The sequence below is a fragment of the Grammomys surdaster genome, unplaced genomic scaffold (assembly GCF_004785775.1).
Source record: "Grammomys surdaster isolate TR1022 unplaced genomic scaffold, NIH_TR_1.0 170, whole genome shotgun sequence".
Classification (NCBI taxonomy): domain Eukaryota; kingdom Metazoa; phylum Chordata; class Mammalia; order Rodentia; family Muridae; genus Grammomys; species Grammomys surdaster.
In genome coordinates, this window is record NW_021604618.1 from 10,087,397 (window position 1) to 10,108,074 (window position 20,678).

General features: G+C 37.1%; 2 protein-coding genes across 6 annotated transcripts in view; one reads left to right on the forward strand and one right to left on the reverse strand.

Moving 5' to 3' along the window:
- Elp4 (elongator acetyltransferase complex subunit 4) overlaps positions 1-19,107 on the reverse strand; it is a 204,556-nt gene extending 185,449 nt beyond the window's left edge. The window contains exons 1-2 of the mRNA XM_028767104.1: positions 18,888-19,107; positions 11,949-11,984 (exon numbers count right to left, since the gene is read on the reverse strand). Of these exons, the coding sequence (XP_028622937.1) occupies positions 11,949-11,984; positions 18,888-19,107 (256 nt within the window). The remainder of the gene's footprint in view (positions 1-11,948; positions 11,985-18,887) is intronic.
- Positions 19,108-19,270: 163 nt separating this feature from the next.
- The window catches only part of Immp1l (inner mitochondrial membrane peptidase subunit 1), a 55,698-nt gene continuing 54,290 nt past the window's right edge, over positions 19,271-20,678 (forward strand). For all 5 annotated transcript variants that reach the window (XM_028766956.1, XM_028766957.1, XM_028766958.1 and 2 more), the window contains exon 1: positions 19,271-19,358. The gene's annotated coding sequence lies outside the window, so the exon portion shown is untranslated. The remainder of the gene's footprint in view (positions 19,359-20,678) is intronic.

The window sequence follows — 20,678 nt, forward strand, 5'->3', positions numbered from 1 at the left end:
CTATGGAAGAAAGCTGACTATCTTATTACTCTACATAAAAATCTTTTTGGTGGTTTCTCTTTTTGTTCTTGGTAGAAAGAACTAAACCCTTTAACCTGGTCTACAGGCTCTGTATCAGTGTGAACAAAGAGCAGAGCTTAACACATATAAATAAATGTATGCATGCTAAGTGGTATAGTTTAAAAAATGGCATCTTCTGCCTTTAAAATGTATATAACTGTTATTTAACAACTTTTCAGTGAAGAAACAAAATATTTAATTGGAAAAATAAAAAATAAATGCAAAGTTGAGGTCACAGTAAAACACACAGAAAAGCAAAACCTCAAAGCTCAACAGGTTGTGTTTGTATTCTCTCTCAGCTGCCCTCTCTTCTAATACTGCTGTAGGTCCACAACAAGATAGTCACTGGTGCAGAACATATTGCTGGTTCTTGCAAGACTGTTGCCCAATTTGCATAAATTTCTCCAAAATAATTCTCAAGAAGCTTTCCTCAAGGCACTCTTGAATATCCCAGCTCTATCAGCTTCTAAAATACAAAACTGCAATTTTTCCATAGAGCTAATGGGTAACTATGACAGTGAAGGCACACTCTACAGAAGCCTAGTGCCAAGTGATGTATATGTACTGAATATCTTACACACACACACACACACACACACACACACACACACACACACACACAAAGTGGGGCAGGGAGGGAGGAACATGTGTTCTATAGATTCCCTATATGTTTTCAGTCCTTTCAGTCAGGAAAGACAGATATGTGGAAGATGAGCTACTTAGGGACTAGCAAAAACAATAAAGTCATCATGCTGAAAATGATCAAATTTGTGAAATAAATTTTGAGGTTGTTCAATAGCAACAACTATTGTTCAATAGCAACAACTTACTAAGTTGATTAATCTACTTAGTAAATTGTCAGAATTCTGGGCAAGTACAGTTGATGAGGTAAAAATTCCAAAACACAAATGCAATTAGGCCTGAACAAATCATCTAATTCTTAGGTTCAACTGGACATATAAACATAAGACAACATTGTCAGACTTAGGGCTTAACAGCCAGATCCATAGATAAGTGAATAGAAAAAGAGATGAGATTTAAATCTCCTTAACACCACTGTTTACATTATATGTATATAATACATAACATTGTTAGACAATGTTAATATGGAGACTTACACAAACTAAGCCTCTTTGGAAGACAGTGACTGAGATGGAAAAGGGAGCCAAAAAGTATGTGAAGAGAAAAATGGAATTTAGCTTGAAAAAAAAAAGAGTCCCAAGAGACAAGGCAGAGCTGCCTTAAATATTGATGGGATATCCTATAGACATAGAACTATGCCTGTGCTTTATGTCCATGATGTAGAAGAAGGCCTAGTAAGAGAAACAGGCTTAACTTTTTTATCCCTATAATATGAAATTTCCAGTGATCTGTCCCATTATTCCAAGTAGATTTTTCCCAAATCTACTTCTCATTATTTTATGCTTGTCTATGTTGCTAGATATCTAAATAGTTGTATCTGTCTATGGCAGGTGTGGTGGTTAGTGTTGCTTGTCAACTTGACACAATCTAGAATCACCTGGGAAGTGAGTCTCAACTGAGGGTCTATGTAAACTGGGTTGGCTTGTGGGCATGTCTATGGAAGATCTTCCTGATTATGCTAACTAGGGTAGGAAGGTCAGCCCATTGTGAACAGCACTGAGAGAGCTTAAGGCAGGGCAGTTTTACCAGGACAGTTTTAGAGAGACAGGGTAGATTCAGGTGAAGACAGAACGAGCCATAGAATGAAAAGAAGGCAGAAGATTAGAACATACTGCCAAAGTTAGTATGAGTATAAGCAGAGCAATTCAGACAGAAGCTGAGAGAAGCTAGATTGACTCAGTCAGCTTGGAAAATTACATTGAATGGAGACTAGAAGCTTCCAACTCTAGGCCTAGGGATGGTTACAACAGAGAAATGTTCTGGGCTCAGCACCAGCCATGTATTCATGAAACCTGAGTATGGCTCTCATCTAATCCCTCCATCAGAGGAAATAAAAGAGACACTTACACCTGGAATTGTAAGGCAAAATAAGCTCTCTCTACTCTACTCTGTTTTGTGTTCGTTCGTTTGGTTATTTTACTATATCAAGACATAATAAGGGGCTACACAGATGGCTCAGAAGTTAAGAGCCTACAATGAGGACCCGAGTTCAATTCCCAGAACCTACATTTGGAAGCTCACAACAGTCTTCAACTACATGCATTTCCCTGCCCCCACTCACAACCACACCATGATTTAAGAACAATATTTGGCTTTTATTTCCTTCTGTTAATATTACAGAAGAGGAAACATAGTACAAAATGTTGAGGCCAGGTTTACTAAGCAATGTCAAAATAGGTATTTTTAATCACTGTGTATTTCTAATCACATATGATTATAAGGAACAGTTAAAGCAATGGTTTGAAAGAAACATGTCTTCAACTCTTGAACTCCAGTTCAGAGAAACATCCAACACTTCTGGTCTCCACAGGCATCTGCATTCATATGCACCCACACACATACATATAGTTAAAAATAATAAAAATAATCTTTTCTAAAAATGGAAATGCAAGTAGGGCAGAAATGGTATAGAGAATGGAGTCATAGCTGTATAACTTTGGGAACTGTTTTTGAAAGGAAATGTAGAAGACTTTAGAACTATGAGCTAGAAAAGCATTGAATGCTATGAGCAAAACTCAGCTGTCTGTTCTTAGAAGGCTTGAAAGATAAGAATGCTGAGAGGTATGTGAATAGGAGGCCGGGCTCACAAGGGTTCAGAAAACAATGACACTACTGGGAACTAGGATAGGGATGTTTGTGTGATATTTCCTTCAAAATACTGGCTGATAGAGCTGGGTTAGCACTTAAAAGAGTTATCTGTTACCCTTGCATAACATCTGGGTTTGATTCCCAGTACCCATGTAGTGGCTCACAATCATCTGTAACTCTAGTTCCCAGAGAGCCAACATCCTTCTGATTCCTGAGGACAAAAAGGAATATTATATGCTTAATATAAATGCATGCATGCAAAACACTCATATAATAAAGTAATTAAATAAATCTTAAAAACTATGGCTACTTTCTCCCTATGTCCTGAGAACTTGGATAGGGTTAAGTTTGAAGGGAATGGATTGATTTGTTTGGCAGAAGAAACGTCAGGACAGAATGGTGTTCAGACTTACGCTAAAACAAAAACAAAAACAAAAACAAACAAACAAAAAAACAGCTGTAATTGTTAAGGAGAACAGTATCACATGGGATGTGAAACTTAATTTGTTACAAAAGAAAAATAGGAAACTGTTTCCTTCAGATAAGTCCTGAAAAACTGGAACAAGTGTAGTTCACAGGAGTAAAACTAGCAGCACAATTAGAAACACTATGTATCATCCTCATAGTACTGGCTTTGTAGGCATAAAAGAGACAAGACAGAGGGGATCATGGAGAAACAGCAAAGGAGATAAAGTATGTGGCAGGGACAGAGACCCTGCAGATAGGCCTTAAAAGGACTATAAGTAAAGCTATGAAGGTGAAGTTTCAGTTGCAACTGAGACCCAGAGATAGTAGAGATGTCAGAACCATGGGGTGCATTCCAAGGAGAACTATGGATATAAGTGATGCTTGAATAAACCTATGGGAGAATTTGTGTGCTGAGGTGGCAAAGTTGGAGGGTTGGGACTATCCAAGCCCTTTTGGAAAGGAGCCAATTGCATTATGGACCCTAAATGTTGAACATGGAGATGTAGAATTTGAGTTTTTCCCCATGTTTTGCTTTGGTGGATTATTTAATGCCTCAATTCGTCCATTTAAAAACAATAAATGTTTTTTTCTGTGCTACTATATGTTGGAAGTATAACTTATTCTTTAGTTTATAGGAGTGGACAGTTAAAAGATTAAAATTTTTAAGTGTTAGATTTTGTATAGACTATGAAGATTTTTTTAAAGTTAGACTACAGTTTACATTATGTGATAAATATGAGTCTTTGGGAACTAAGTCTATTTATTCCACTAACATTTCATTTAAAATTATCTCTTACATAATTACTCAAGCACCTCAGGACTACTTATTTTTCCCATTATTACTTATAACTGACAACTAAAAATTGTTTTTTGCAAGGCTTTCAACTCATTCATTCATCCACTATTTCTAAATATTTCTTATGACAATAGAGCTTCTACATAACTAAAGAGGTTAAATAATCATAATCATGTAGTTTCAACAAATAAGTACACAGTAATATAAGTAAATACTAAAGAAGTATAGAGTTATAAGGGAAAATATCTACTGTAAAGAGAAGGAGAATGAAACAACTACAAAAGATTTTCTAGAAGAGATACCTGGCCTGGAATACAAAGAAAAAAAGCCTGGTACTTTGGTGGAATTAAAAGGTCTGAGTGAGTAACATGAAGCATGAGAGAAGACTCTGTGTGTGTGTGAGTGTGTGTGTGAGTGTGTGAGTGTGTGTGTGTATGTGTGTGTGCATGTGTGTCTTTTCTCTTTCCTTTCCTTTCCTTTTTTTCCTTTTTCCTTTCTGGTACTGTGAACTACACCCAGGACCTTGAACATCCTAGGCAAGCTCTTTACCACTGAGCCATCCTTCCAGCCCCTAGTCTTAATTTAAAGAGCTCAGATCTTGTGTTGACACAGAACATAGATACTTCTAAGCCAGATCTATCGAGTTCAAGTTTTTATATTAGTCAATTATGGAAAGGGAATGGAAAGGGTCTGTAAGAAAACACTAAATATAGGGACCCCTTAAAATCTATTACAGTAATTTCATCAAAAAATGGGCAATTATGGCCCAAATTAGAGAAATAGCAGTAAAACTGGAGAGTACAAAGAGTTAAAAATATTTAAAATGTAAAACCTATCATGAATTAATGATTATGTAAAGATAAAAGTACTATGGAAATGATAAGAACAAATCCTTGGACACGGCCAGCAACCCCAAGAGTCACCTGCTTGGTGAAGAGTGGTTTGGGGGATGGCAGGAACATTCTCAAGCTTTACAGCTTGAGTCTCACAAACTGAAATAAGGAACTTAGGATGAAGCTGAATTCTGACTAGTCCTGAGTATGCACTTTGTACTTGAGGAGGCCTGGCCATTGCCTTTGTGTACGTCTGTTCTGCTCATGTCCTCTTACTGTCAATTCTGGTCTTCATGTGTGTAGTTTTTTTCTTTCATCTTCCAATATGTTCTTATACTTTAAGTCTTTCTCATTACTCTCACATCTATAACACCATTTACATGTTAGACATATGTTGTATGTTGTCATGTCCTGTGCTACCAACTTCTAGATCAAAGCTAATAAAGGGTTGAATCCAAGATTTCTGCCGCCTAACAGTGCACACCACGATTGCTTTAAAACAGATGTCAGGAGATTTGGCTAAGAGTACATTCAGATCTGGTTGTCTGGTCCATGTAGTGCTTCAGCATCACACTATATGGTACTAAGATAAAATAAATTAAACATATAAAAAGCTTCTTTGTAAAAAAGCCCAAAAGTAAATATTTGAGCTTGTGGAACCTATGGTGACTGCTGCAACTGTTTAACTCTGCCTTTGAAGCACAAAGAGAGCAACAGAAGTTACACAAAAGTATATTAACACAACCCTGTCTAGACTGCTTTATTAAGAGAGGTAGGTGGCTTCCCGGTAACTACATAAAAGCAATATCCAAAATCTATGTTTAGAAGAAAAATGGAGCTCAACAATTTCAAGTGTGCTTAATATAACATACAATATTTCTAATATCCCACAAGAGAAAACCCTGAAAACTCTCAGTTTTTTGATATCATAAGAAATATTAATTTAAAATTATGAAGCAGATGATGGATCTGTCCTGAGGTGATTCCCATAGTCCTGTTTCCTGGTCTTTCACACCAGGAATCTTCAGTGAATGCAGCAGAACCTATGACTTTCTACTAAACAAGGGAATGGAGAAAAGGAGACATGGCATCCATCCCTTGTTTCCTAAGACTGTAATATCATCTTCCTTGCTGAGAGACATTCTTTCATGATGGTTTTCAAAAACTGGAAGCTATCTTGTGAAATGCCCCGTGGCTCAGATAGCTAGCAAAGCACTGAACATTGCTGGCAGGGATGTGAGCCCAGAAGCTGTTTGTCCATAGACACATACTCAGATTAAAAAAAAAAGAAAATCCAGCTATGGCCTACAACCACTGTAGAACTCCCTAGCTAAGCTGTGACTAGCCCTTTGATCCATAGAAAAGTGTGTGTTGTTGTAAGCTATTAAAGTTTTGTTAATTATTGGTATACAGTAACAGATAACTGAAACAAAAATATTCTTACAACTACAGGCAGTCCTCAACTTACTGTGGTTCAACTTAAGAATCTTCTAACTTACAATAACTACACAGAGAAGCATCTGTACTTGTAGCTAACTTGCCAACAACATACCTTTCATTACTTATACAACTAAAATTATATAATATGGAATACTTTAAAAAACAGTATCGATCAATGTAACCTGTATTTTTATTAATGATAACTTCTATAAAAACCTGGCTTGATAATCTGCATCTCTGTAAATAGATGAAGATCCATTATCTGCTAACACTTCCCTCTTGATACTTTTAAGTTGTTGCTGAGTAACAAATGGTCTGAAGCAATTTCAGTACAAATCATCTCAAACCCTGTTTCAAGTACTGTTATGGTTTTGGTTTGAAACATTCCCTCAAATGTCACATATAGGCTTTGTCCTCAATGTAATGGTGTTCAGAGATGAAGCCTTTGGAGGGCAATTAGATAACGAGGGCTCTGGCATCCTCAACATATCACTCCATGGATGGACCCAGAGTAGAATGGACTATCAGGAGATGGTGAAAATTTAGGACATGGCCCTCATTGGAGGAAGGTCCCTGGGGGCTTGTGTGTGAGGGACATATTATGTTGTGCCTCCTCCTTCCATCTCCTGGCTCCAGTGGGATTAACAAAGCTCCTCAGCTGTGTTTTGCCTCACTTCAGGCCCACATCAAAGGAGTTAGCTGACCAAGTGCTGAACACATTGAAACTATGAGCCAGAGTAAAGCTTTCTTCCTAATTAGTTGATTTTTTCAGTTGTTGAATCAAGTTTGTATTACAAAATTTACCTTTGGTGGTTTACTCGTCATAAGATGGCCTTTCAGACATTCCTATTTAGCTATTTTGCAATATTCTGAAGGCATCTACTTTTTCAGAGTTTTGGCTGGTAACACTCACTAGTTCTAGTTTCCATAGTTACACTTCATTTGAAACTATAAATACACTGCTTTGAAAAGCCACAGGTACATGTCACACATACAACTGCCTTGATAAGTAAAGAATAATCCAGTTGATGAGAAAATGGTTTATCAATTCACAATAGAGACAGAGAAGGCTCAGAGGATAGATAGAGTACCAGCCACATACACAGGAAGATCTGAGAAAAAAGCCAGTTGTAATGGTTTTCACCTATAACCCTAGTCCTGGGTGTGGAACAGCAATCACTGGTCAGGGACATAACTAACCGGTGAGCTCAGTGAAGAAACAGTATCTCAAAATGTAATGTGGAGAGGAACCAGAGAGACAGCTTAGAGGGTAAAACTACTTGCTCTTCATTCCAGAGGTGAATTACCAAAATACAACCATCTGTAATTCCAGTTAAAAGGACTCTCACACCCTTTTCTGGTTTCCTCAAGCACTTCATGCACATGGTGCACCACAGACATACATGCAGGCAAACAGCCCTACACATAAAGCTACATAAAAAATGCATTAAAAATAACAGTGAGGATAATCAAATTAGACACCTGAAACAGACCTCCACACTCACCCTGGGAGTATAAGCACACACATGCACATTTGCACTCACATGTATGTATGTAAAAACTACAATAAACTTGTACTGGCTGGCCCCAAACTCAGAGATTCACCTGCCTCAGCTTCCACAGTGATGGGTTATAAGGTATATGCCACCAGGCCTGACGATATTTTACCATTTTAAACAGAAATGTTCTGTCAAAATAGAGAAATACTGACCATATAAAATATAACTTTATATCAGTCTGTAACTGTGTCTTCATTTTATACTCAGTAAGATCCTTTACATTTAGAATTTCGAAACCTCAGTTTAGAAAAACCAACATACACAGGTGTTTCTTCATTCCTCAAAGGGATATAACTCCTATCCCACTGTTTATGGCTGTTAAATAAGGCATTCAAGAAAGCTACAGGACAGTGTCTAGGCTGGCATCTGAGGTCTTCTAGAACTTGGACTATGTTGATCTAGACTCTTCTGTTGTTTAAAGTTTCTACCTAGAAACCAGCTTTTTGGTATTCTGGTGGGTTTTCCTTTATTTGTGACTTGTAGTTTTGGGTTTTTGTTTATTTGTTTGTTTTGTGAGGGTTTTTTGTTTGTTTGTTTTTGTCTTGAAGTTTTTAATAGCCTCTTTTTGTTCTGTATATTCACTGTTTTTTAACAATAACATGTTGCGAAGAGCTTCTTTTCTGGTCCTGTCTATTTGGTGTTCTATGTGCTTTTTGTATCTGTATATGTATGTCATCCCTTAATGTGGAGTTTTCCCTATGATACTGCTGAAGATCTGGTCTTTGCTAATAACCTGGGATGCTTCATCTTCTATGCCTATAATTCAAAGACTTGCTGTCTCAAGGCTCCTGCATGTCCCTTCCTTATTTATTTATTTATTTATTTATTTATTTATTATTCTATATTCTTTACATGTGTTACCAAGTTCCTATACTTTATCTTCAAATCCTGATTGTCCATTTTCTACTTGACCCAACACCCACAAACTAATATAGCCTATTGCTATTAGTCTTAGTTGCCTACTACAAGTTATCTTATTGCTGAAGATGCCATAGTTTCTGCATCAGACTCAGAGGAGTCAGCCTCTTCATCCCTGAAGATTAGCTCTCCTACTGTCTCCTAATAACCAAACTGCCAAGGGAGAAAAGCAATCAAGATTCTTATCTAGCTACACAGTCTACAAAACACAACAATGACCAGTCCAGCAAGATATCCATAAGGGTACAAATAGTGAGTGGCACTTCCATTTTGGGAGTAACCAACATCTGTCTAATTGGACTTAAGGCCCGCTTAGTAGGAGGGAATTCATTTCTGATGTAGTAAATTTAACCAGCCATGTCTAGTGAGGTCATGGATCCTAGAAGAGAACCTACAACTGCCAGTTTCATAAATCATTATAATTTCTACCTGCATTCTAAATATATTTTAATTTTTTGTTTATGTGTGTTTAGCCTACATATATGTCAGTGTAGCACTTGCATAGTCAACAGATGTTTATGGGCCATTGTGTGGGGGCTAGGAATAGAACTTAGGTCTTCTGAAAGAACCATAAGTGCTCTTAACAGCCATGCCATCTGTCTAGTCCTTAAGTACTTATTTTTATACCTAGATATAAGTATATCTCTTATTCCTGATCAAAGAAGTTTCTTTTCAGAGCAAAGAGCGACTACTACACAAACTCACAATTGGTCAAATACAAAGAACTACTGACCATGGGGACATCCAACATCAAGTAATGTATCTATACCACAACCCCTGCACTTAAGGTTCAGAGAACATTGTAAAAGAAAAGGTGGAAAGACTGGAAGAAACAAGAGTCCAGTACATCTGCTACAGCCTCAAAATATAGAATCTTCTGTGTCTGACAGAGAAGTTGCACCCATGTAGTTTGAACAATACGATTTCCTAAACAAGACCGGCCAGTTGATATGCCAATGTGGATGAGTGAAATTTTACAACTCTCCACTCCTAGATAGAAGAGCTATAGGCAATCAATAGCTATTAAGAGATAGAGATTCAGCCTTCTCTAGAGGTAAGCCCCTTGATGGGTAATCTAATTCCAAACGATGAACTATAAACATACATTCATTTCACACACCCACACTCACGCACACACACATATAACTCCAAATGATCAGCTCTAAACACACACACACGCATGCATGCACATATGTGCACATGCTCAAATACTAAATAGACTTAGTAGGTGTATGTGTGTATGTGTTTAGAGCATATACAGGTTTGTATATGCTTGGTCCAGGGAGTGGCACTATTAGGAGGTGTGGCCTTGTTGGATTAGTTGTGTCACTGTGGGCATGGGCTTTGATACCCTCATCCTAGCTGTGTGGAAGCAAGTCTTCTCCTAGCAGACTTCAGATGAAGATGTAGAACTCTCAGCTCCTGTAACATGCCTGTCTGGATTCTGAGATACTCCCACATTGATGATAATGGACTAAACCTTTGAACCTATAAGCCAGCCTCAATTAAACATCCTTATGAGAGTTGTCTTGGTCATGGTGTCTGTTCACAACACTAAAACCCTAACTAAGTCTCCCTCTTCTCCCTCCCTCTCCCTTTCTCTCTCTCTTCATATGAATATATATATGAAGATATATGTGCGTGTGTGTGTGTGTGTGTGTGTGTAACAATTATTGAAGAGGTCATGAATTTGAGAGAAGTAGACTCAAGAGGTGCTGAATAGGATAGAGGGGGAAGTGAGCATGAGGCAAATACAAAATACTTATATATAAAATTCTCAAAAATAATAAGACAATTAAAAATTACAAATGTCTCACTCAAAAAACAAATTTATAGATCTAGATTTAGAGCAAAATTCTAATACTATCCATGTGAAACTGGAAGTTACTCTGCCCCACAAATTTCATTTTATGAGTGAAATACAGATAATACAAATTTAACAGTTTATAAAGTGATCATATTAAGTAAAGAAAGAAGCATATACAAAGCACTTTACATAATATATGACCTACAGCAAGACCCAAATGAAGGACAACTCTCCAACCATTATCATTCTCCTTCAGTGATTAAGCAGAGATAGGAAATGAGATGTTATAGATAACTTTGAGTTTTCCAGGGATTTAGTTTCACTAGATAAATGCTGTATGTATGTGAAAATTTAACAACCATCACTTTGTAATTATAATCCTTCTAGGAGAAAATCTTCCAAAAACATTTGCAACAATCCCTTGCTCTGTTTAAAAATCTATTAACACAAACTTATTTTTATTGGTGCCTGGTACTAATAAATGTCTAGGTCATTATATTTTATAGCCTCAGTTTCCTGACTATAGGTCTTATTAGACATGAACTCTTCTATCAGTTTTAGACAATGAAAGAGAAATGTCACCCCATGAGGTATATCAAGAAGACATGGGGAGAACAAGGAGTTACCCTATCGTTCCCAGCCAGGTAACCAAATGATTCCCATTTAGGTTAGGGAAAATCTGAGGCATTAAAACAGATACTTTTAATTTTAATGGGGTCATGCAAAAAAGTAGGCTGGCCAATTCAAGACTAAACTAGAAACAGTAGATATGTTACAAGTAAATAGGTTAAACACTTACAAGAGTGCTTTCACTGTGGAATACATGAGGCTTACTGTAATTTGAAGACTGATCTATGTTGAAATATGCCATATAAGGCTGTATATTTTAATAAGAAATATAATCATTTTTAAAATGTACAAAAATGGCCTACTTTGCCATTTTTCATTCAAACCAAACCTGTGAAATGCATTACACATCTGTACACTCATATATAGCACACACATTACTTCTTCCATTTTTCAAAATCAATCACTAAAATTTATCTTTAATGCTGAATTTTATTTTTTCAAAACAAGAAATTTACATTTCACTTTAAATTTAATTTAAATTAAAGTACAGCGAAAAGCAAATATTTTCAAATGTTAGGAGCTACATTTTCAGATATATTTGCCTATCTCAATTTTGAATTAAAAAAGTATAGGACAAGTTCTAATCTGACTTTACATCTGTGGAAAGCTTACCATTTAAATATTCAGTTTCAGAATGAGAAACTCATAAAAACAATAAGAACAAACAGAACTGGTTAGAAGGATTACAACATGTATTTTATACTAACCAATCAGAAGAAGTGTTCCAACAGCTAAACCTCCACCTGAAAACGACACATGAGAAGAAAATTAATCACTAACTTTTTGGATTAGATTTCACCAAGAAGAGGTATCTCAATAACGTTAACAACTGCTGCTGTGAACAAATATTTGAATTATTTTTGCAATACTTTGCTCAATGGCTTATTGATACAATTACATGTTAGCATAGTTACTTATTGTACATCATATTTACTTTCATAATGTTATAGTGTCCTCCTCTCTTCTGACATAACCAAGAGGCACCCAATACAGCTGTGGTTAAACATTGCAATGTTATATTTAACACTTGTTAATAAATTAACTCAATAGCCAAGACCATGTGTACAGTGAATGCTAAAAGCTCTACATTCAAGTTGAGTAAGTCTCATAGAAACTAAAAATTCTAATTATTTTTTAGAAAAATTATATCCAAAGTCTAGAAATTCTTGAATATAAAATTAATTTTTTAATTCACATGAAAAGGAAAAATAAAAAATATTTTTATTAATATTAGAATGTGTTCAGTTAAGTATTTGGACTAGGCTAATATCATGAATATATAATTCAAATGGTGAGTCATTAAAATTAACTTTTAAGATACTACAACTATGCTAAAGAGGTAAGGGAGTCCATTATGAAGACCTTGCTGTTCATATCATTTGTAAAAGTATTAATACTTGGAATTAATGTTTCAAAAGCTAACAATATAGTTTAAAAAACACATCTAAAGAATGACTACAAATATTTTTGTTAGATTATTTAAAAAGTATTCAAAGCTGTTGGACAGTTGAAGACAGTGTTCTTGGTAAGGTTTGCTTGTATGAGCACAAAATCATAAAACATTTTGAAGACCAATAAAAATCTCTTTCCCAAAATATTTTGTAATGGCAAACACCATGTGGAAAATTTTAATATGAAAAGATTCCTTAATACTATTTTCCCCCTGCACAAAAAGCATATTTGTTACCTCAAATAATCTACATCTATTAACATGTTCCCAGAACATGAAAAACATGTGGTATAAACTAATTCATGATGATATCTGAAATACTTTGAAATCTGCAACATTTCAAAATCAATAGTGACAGCCGTTCGTGAGTGCACACCTATGTGTGTTGTGAGGCACGCGTAGTCCATGCTGGCTTCAATGTACTAACTAGCTGAGAATGAGGCTTCAATTCTAGATCCTCTTGTTTCTATCTTCCAAGCACTGGAATTTGCAGAGTTTTAGATGGATTAGACTAATTCTTTAAGTTTGAGATACATAAAGTCCACAGCTAACTTTTACATTTAACATTCTACCTTCATATATATATATATATATATATATATATATATACACACACATATATAAAACGTTTAAGGCTTTAATGGTCACTCTGTTCATGTGTAAGAAGATAAAATTACACTGTGGTGTCCAAGCCAGAGTTATTACCATAAAATGGTTGGCTGATTTTCCTACTCTCCCCTTCTAGTCATCACTTTCATAGGTAACTTCCAGTGGAAGTTAAGGGTAAAGGATTTATAAGTTTGAGATAGGATCTCACTTTTTAGGTGGGCTGGAACACATAAAACATTCTTGTCTCAGCCTATTGAGCACTGAGATTACAAGCATAAACTACCATGTGACTAATTTTCTCCCTCTTTTCTAAGGTTCATGGTGGGATGAGGTGGTATTTCCCAATGAAATGAAATAGTATGTAAAACACAGCATGCTCAGTAAGAGGCGCTTTTGCTATTTCTGCAATTATTTTCCTAGTAGAACACACCGCTAAGTGTGTATTATTACTTGGTAAGTCGTGATGACTTTAGCAGTAACAATGAATGAGGAATTAGCTAAGCTAAGCTTCATACACATCTGATAAGGGAGGGAGGTTGTTTTCTGGAAAAATGATCCAAACAATGTTCTTTTTATGCTAATTCAGAAAAACAGGAAAATGTCACCCCAAAATTATAAATCTTATATTTATGAAAATCCTAATTTTTGGAAACTTTGAACATTCCTAAAGATACTATCAATAGGGATAAACTAAATGATTTTTGACAGCCAAGTTAATATCTTATTAGGACTTTTCTTACAATAATGTAAGTTTTTTTCTTTTTCCCAACGGGCTCCAGTGTGTAAGCCATTATAGCTTTAGACTGGTGCTAATAACAGGGGTTCTGTAGGAGTCTACAATAAAGCTCAAGGTGTGACTGCATTAAAATTCTCTTGCAAATTTTGTGTGACACAACCTCTACTGAGAAGATGGGTTTTATAGCTTTAAGAGCCTAGGATCTGGTGTGGTCTATGACCTAGACTGCAAAGAGGTCACCTGGCTAGAAAATGATGACGTAAATAAAGCTACACTGTGGTACCCTAGCCAGAGTTCTTACTATGAATAGGTTGGGAGATTTTTCTGGTCTCTCTAATCTACTCTTCCTATTTTTCAGTGGAATAAAAGGTAAAGGTACTCATTAGGCAGAGGCAGAGGACCATGTGACATCTCCTTTAAAAGATTCTTTTGGACTGAGAAGCAAGGTTCAACATAAGGTCTAGGGAGTAAGAATTTAGGATAAGCATAATAGTCTGAAGTGGCCCAACCCTACAGTTAGCATGGATTACCAGGCTATTAACAACACCCACTCACAGCCTTATGTGTGAGAAACAGGTATACATATCCCCTCCTTGAAGAGACAAGTCTACGTTGCTTAGCATTCTTGGTTTATTTAACGCTTATCTGCGAGCAGGAGAATCTTGTGACCCTCTACAGGGCTCACTGTGAAGATCTGTCCATATGCAATAAGTTTATTGGTCATATAATAATAATAATAATAATAATTATTATTATTATTATTATTTTGAGACAGGGTTTCTTTGTGTAGTGTGTAGTCCTGGCTGTCCTAGTACTAGCACTGTAGACCAGGTAGGGCCTTGAACTCATAGAGATCCACCAACCTCTGCCTCCTGAGTGCTAGGATGAAAGACGTGTTCCACTATCACCTGGCATAAACTTAAAGTTTTATAATGAAGCTTTTGCTGGGCATGCTAGCACATGCTTCTAATCCCACACTTTGGAGGCTGAGGCAGAAGGACTGCCAGAAATTTAAAGTCAGCCTGGGCTAGAGATTTTGTCTTGAAAACAAATCCAAAGCTAAAATAAATTTAAGGAGACAAAAAACCTCACAATCTTCTTTCAAAATACCCTACAGTAAAATATTTGTGTATATCTTTCTTGATACACTGAAGTTGTAGATGAACTTTAACCCAAAGCTTGAGTCAATATATAGTCATGATTCGTCCAAAATAAATAGCTAAATAGATAGATAGATAAATGAAGTATCCTTAACAACCAAATTAATAGTGTCTATCAAATTAGACTGTTGGGATATTGTTAATGTGCTTATGTCTTAAGTGATCCAGTATTCTGGCCTAAGACAATTGCTGACTGGGCAAATATGGAAACCAGAGCTATGAATAGGGACAATGGTTCTGGAGACTAAATCATATGAAACAGCTTTATATAGTAATAGAAAGAAGATATATTTTCTTTAGTTATATAGCTACCTAAAATAGAATAAAAATTATCAAATATATAGCCCAATCTTAATGTATATCATTTCTTACTACAGATGACAACCTACTGACCAAGCCAATTGTATTTATTATTTAACATAAGTTTGGAAATCAGTGGCTACTGCAAGAACTTTTCCATAGAACTTTTGATTGACTTTATTTAGCACAAACTCCACCTACTTACTGTTCCCTTGCCTGCCAAAACTCAGTAACAGGGTATTCAGTTTTGAACAAGGTAAGGGTTAACGAGCCAGATCTTCAAAGTCACACTTCCTTCTAGAACCTCTCAAGACTGCCTACAATTTTTCCTTGGAAATTCCTTAAGTATCTATCTAGCCAAGTTCTTTTCCCTTTCTAAAATGTAATGTCATTTACCTATAGTATCCTCAAATAACAACATAAATGCCCTGAAAGAAACAAAGTTGAAGCCTGGATTACTGGGATAGATACCTAGCTCTGCGGTTAAAAGCACTTGCTGCTTTTGTAGAGGATCCAAATTCGATTCCTAGAACCCACACAAGGTCGCTTACAACCACCTGTAACTGCAGCTCCAGGAGATCCTAAGGTCTCTTCTAGCCTCTGGGGACACCTGTACTCATGCACAAATTTGCACACATCCATAATGAAGTCCCCTAGAATCAGAAACTCTAAACGAAAACTTGTAAAATTTAAACATTGTCAACTTAGGGAATATGAAAATCTAATGATAAAATGACTGAATTGTGTTCTTTAAAATGCTGAAAAGGAGAGTTTTCAAATTTGTAAGATATTTTGATGGAAGCAACAGGGGTAATGAATTATCAAATAGCTAACATTCAATCAGTCTATATGATGGGTTTCAAATATATTTGCAATTATGTTTAAAATTACCCTGATGTCAGGTGGCAGAAGGAAAGTTTCACTGTACCATACGGTGGGTATAACGCAATATTACTTGTTATTCGGCCACAATGTCACAACATTCTTAATATACCACTATTATTACATTTTATCACAATAGAGTCATATAAGGCTTGCCACAATCTGAATCAAATAATTTTGGAAAGTAACAAGTGAGGTTATGGGATTCTCGTGGTTATCTGAATACACATAAGCAACAGATGCTTCACTTCCAAACACTTTAATGAAAAACAAATGTAAATGTTTGCTTCAGGAGACATACAGGACAGGAAATTAAGTTACAAAACTGTCACTAAGAAGTTAACAACTGAAATACATCTGAGTATATTTATTGTAATCTAGCAACTCCTATTATTGCAACCGTCTGAATTTCTATATACTTTGCAAATCAACTGTAAGCATGCAAAACATACAACAGTTCATCAATGCTACTATTTTAATTTCTTAGTGAACACTGATTTTTAGCATGTTTGATTCAAATACTAAAACCCTCCACTGGTTAAGCATTTCTGTAAATTTCACAATGATTGTTCAAGTATACATCTACATAGAAACATATATGTTTCTACGTAGAAACATATATCTACATAGAAACATATATGTTTCTACATAGAGACATACATATATGTTTCCACATAGAAACATATATCTACATAGAAACATAGATGAAAAGGTGCCCTCAGGTTTTTTTTTGGCAGGTGTGAAGAGACTATAGTTAAAGATTTAATCTTAAATTCAGTAAACTATCAAAACTCCCTGACAATAGTTCTTGAAACCCAGCAAAAGCTGTGGTGCTAAGTGCTGAGATGACTAGAACTGAAGCTAAAGATGAGCCTGGAGGCTCTGCAGTTTTGCAACTACTCGTACCATTAAATTTCTCAATCAAATTTTGGAGCTCAAATGCCAAACTCCACTTTTCATACTTCACTATTTCTTGTTTAGGCTTTCTTCTTCTCCTATTAATCAAGACCTTACTAAGAATTTACTGAGTGCCAGGCTCTGGTCTAAGCACATTTTGCTATTTCAACGAGGAAGTGAAGGTACATTCCTGAAAATGCAGTCCTTTTGTTTGAAGAGTTTGATTACTATCAACTGAATAAAGGCACCTATCCCCATTTCATTAAAAATATAGACATTTAAGGGGTAAAAAAGATAGGATAGATTGACTGGGAAGATTTGCTGTCACTAACAGCAAATACACTTACAGATTACAAAAACCACTTACAGATTAATTTCTGTCTGGATGAGAGTTCACTAAAGCTGGCAAACTTTTCTAAGCTTTGGGTTCAAAACTAGGATAACTGAGGCCAAACAGGAAAAAAAAAGTTAAATAAATATTTGCCAACTATGCATTTTGCATCATTTTTCTAGTCTCATAAACTGAATGAGTTTGAAAAAATTATGTGAAACTACTTTGAATTTATGTAGAAAACAATCAAGATACATTTAGAACATGAAATAATAGAATCAAGAAACCATGCTGTTTCTGATAAATTCTTTGTTTTGTTATTTTCCTCTTTGCTAAACTTACTTGAAAGGCCTGGCATATAACCCCAAGAAAATGTCAGTGAAGAACAAGAATAAGCAATGGCAAATGCAATATATTATGCAAATGTACCAGATTTAACAGACATATAATAAACACTAAGTAAAAGGGTTACAAAACGTAAACACACATCTTTTTTTATGAAGCAGCAGACAGAAATGTAGCCTGTTCTTCTAACCTAATTAGTCAAGCCTTTCAACAAATTAGTTCTCTGAAACAAGTATATTCTTCAGTAGGCTTTGCATTAAAAGATTCCAGAGATGATAAGAACATATTTAAGACACCAGGTGTGTGTGTGGGGGGAGGAGGGAGGAGGTAGAACTATCAGAATACCAAGGACGGTCATTTCTTTGAGTCAACAGGCACCTTTAACATCCACCCTTTAGAGCCACCCCGGTTTAAGACTTAAGGAGATGAGTAGCAAGACTGAGAAAAAGAGGGTAATACTGTCAGCTTTTTCTAAAGAAATCCTTCTTTAAAACGCTAAAAAGTTTTGTAGGTTAGTCCCGACTTTAAGCTACCCAGGGTTAGAAGGAAGGTTTCCTAAGATAACCAGCAGAGGATTCTACAAGCCAATTCCTTTCCATGTGTATATATATATATATATTTCCATTAGTAATCATTTTAAGGTAAAAGAATGTAGGGTCCATGGTTATCTGGAAATGAGGTGGTGCTGGGCAGAGAGGAGTAAGGAGTCTGGTCTTAGGGCAGGCTTAGCGCACAGCTCTTAAGACATCTCCAAACAAGTTTCCTTCCCCAATCTTCCTCTCTGTCAGAGCAGGCTATCCTGACCACGCTTGTGAAGAGGAGAGGGGAAAAGGAGATGGGTGCGTGGGGCCGGCAGGGCACGGGGATGACGGGCTGCCCTGGAGTCCCTCCCCTAGTTTTCCCTGGAATGCGCCCACATCTTTATTCTGAACCGACCTAAGAGCTGGTCCAGGGCTGGGAGCCCGGTTGACACCAGCAGTTGTCCATTCCGCACCGACGGTCGCGTGCCGGCAATGGACAGCAGCCGAGGGCCCCCTCCGGGGCCCCCAGAGGCCTTGCCCCTCCTCTGGAAGCTAGAGGTGCCGCTCTGGCCCGCTTCGGAAGCCACAGACTCGGAGCTGAGGGTACTCGCGCCGCAGGTGTCTGCCGCCGCCATCTTGAAGCTCCTAGGATGACCCAATCGGAACTCTGGGAACTCGAGCGGCCGGCCTGTCAGAGCCAGACACAAAGTCCCGCCTACTCACCATTGGCAGCCAATAGGACTGAGATTTCCTTGCAGGCCAACAAATCGCAAGGCCTATTGCTGAAAAGTGCTGTACGTAAAGCCGAAGGCTTGTACGTGGCCCAGGTGAATCTGGTCCGTCTGAGTCCTGGCTGAGGAACTTCTCTTGGTGTTTGGGGCCGCAGGTGGGTACTGTCCTTCGGCATTCTTGGTTTGCGAGTGCCTACGTTCACCTGGAGTTAAAAGAGGAGGGAGGAGAAGCGATTTGCCCTCAAGGCTTCTTAAGCCACTGCGAGTTGGTGCTCTCTTCTTCCCTGCTGTTTAGCAAAGACGCTTCTCTTGCCTCTCTCACCTCACTGGTTTCTAAGGAAAGTTATTCCCCATCACTACCACCCCCACCACTGCCCCTCGAGACCACGTTTTCCCGAATGGTTGTGCTATCTGGAAAGTAGTAACGGTGACTTCCGTGGCTGGCTTGCTCTTGGGCTTAAGGCAGTGAGAACCCAGGGTTGGGTGGGTTGGATGGTAGACTTTACTTAGAAAATCCCCTTCGTGAACTTCGAGACCACTGATTGGGCTTTCCCGCTCTCACAGACTATACCTTTCTGACAAGTCCCCGTGAGCAGCTTTTCTTAATTTTAATTAATGTTTCTGGAAATCTCGGAGGTTGTTTCCTAAGCAGTGTGAATGACAAGTGTTACTCTGACAACCTTGTTCACACATTTAATTGTCACTTCTCCGAAGCAGCTGCAAATAACGGAAACTACTTGAAGTTTCTCTTCCCCTAAATCTGAGTAGAATTAGATTTATTTGTACCTTATTTTCTTAGTAATTTGAACTCTGGAGAGGGTTCCTACTACATTATGTGTTTTATTTGTGGTAGAAAAATCATGTAATTCAGAGCTTTTTTTTCCCTTCAAATGAGAACTGGAGGAGGAATTGGTGAAGTGATTTTTTTTTTGAAAACATCCCAGATGAGCAATTTATGAACGAAAAAAGAGACCCAAGTCAATACTAGTGTCGCTGAATTACTGCCAACAGTGATGGATAATATATGATATATGGATTGATTGATTGATTGATCTGTCCATCCATCCATTCATTCATTCATTCTGAGACAGGGTCTCACTATGTAGCCCTGTCTGGCATATAACTCACAGAAGTCTGCCTTCCTTTGCCTTCTGGTCCTGAGACTTACTGGTGAATCACAACACCTTTATATTTTTTCTTTCCCTCTCTCCCTCCCTTCCACCCCCACCTTCTCCCCCCACCCCGTTTCTTTTTTCCTGCATCATATTCAGGTTTGAGCCGGAGCCTATAATCCTAAAGAATTGGAAACGTTGAATCAGGTGTTCAGGGTTAGCATCAGCAAAACAAACAAACAGTAATAATAATAAACCCAAAACAGATAATGAAGAATCATATCGGGGGGGAAAGCAACAAGCCATGTGGTTTAGCAACACATCAGTCAGAAAGATTTGATGAAGGTTGCTTGTTTTCATTTC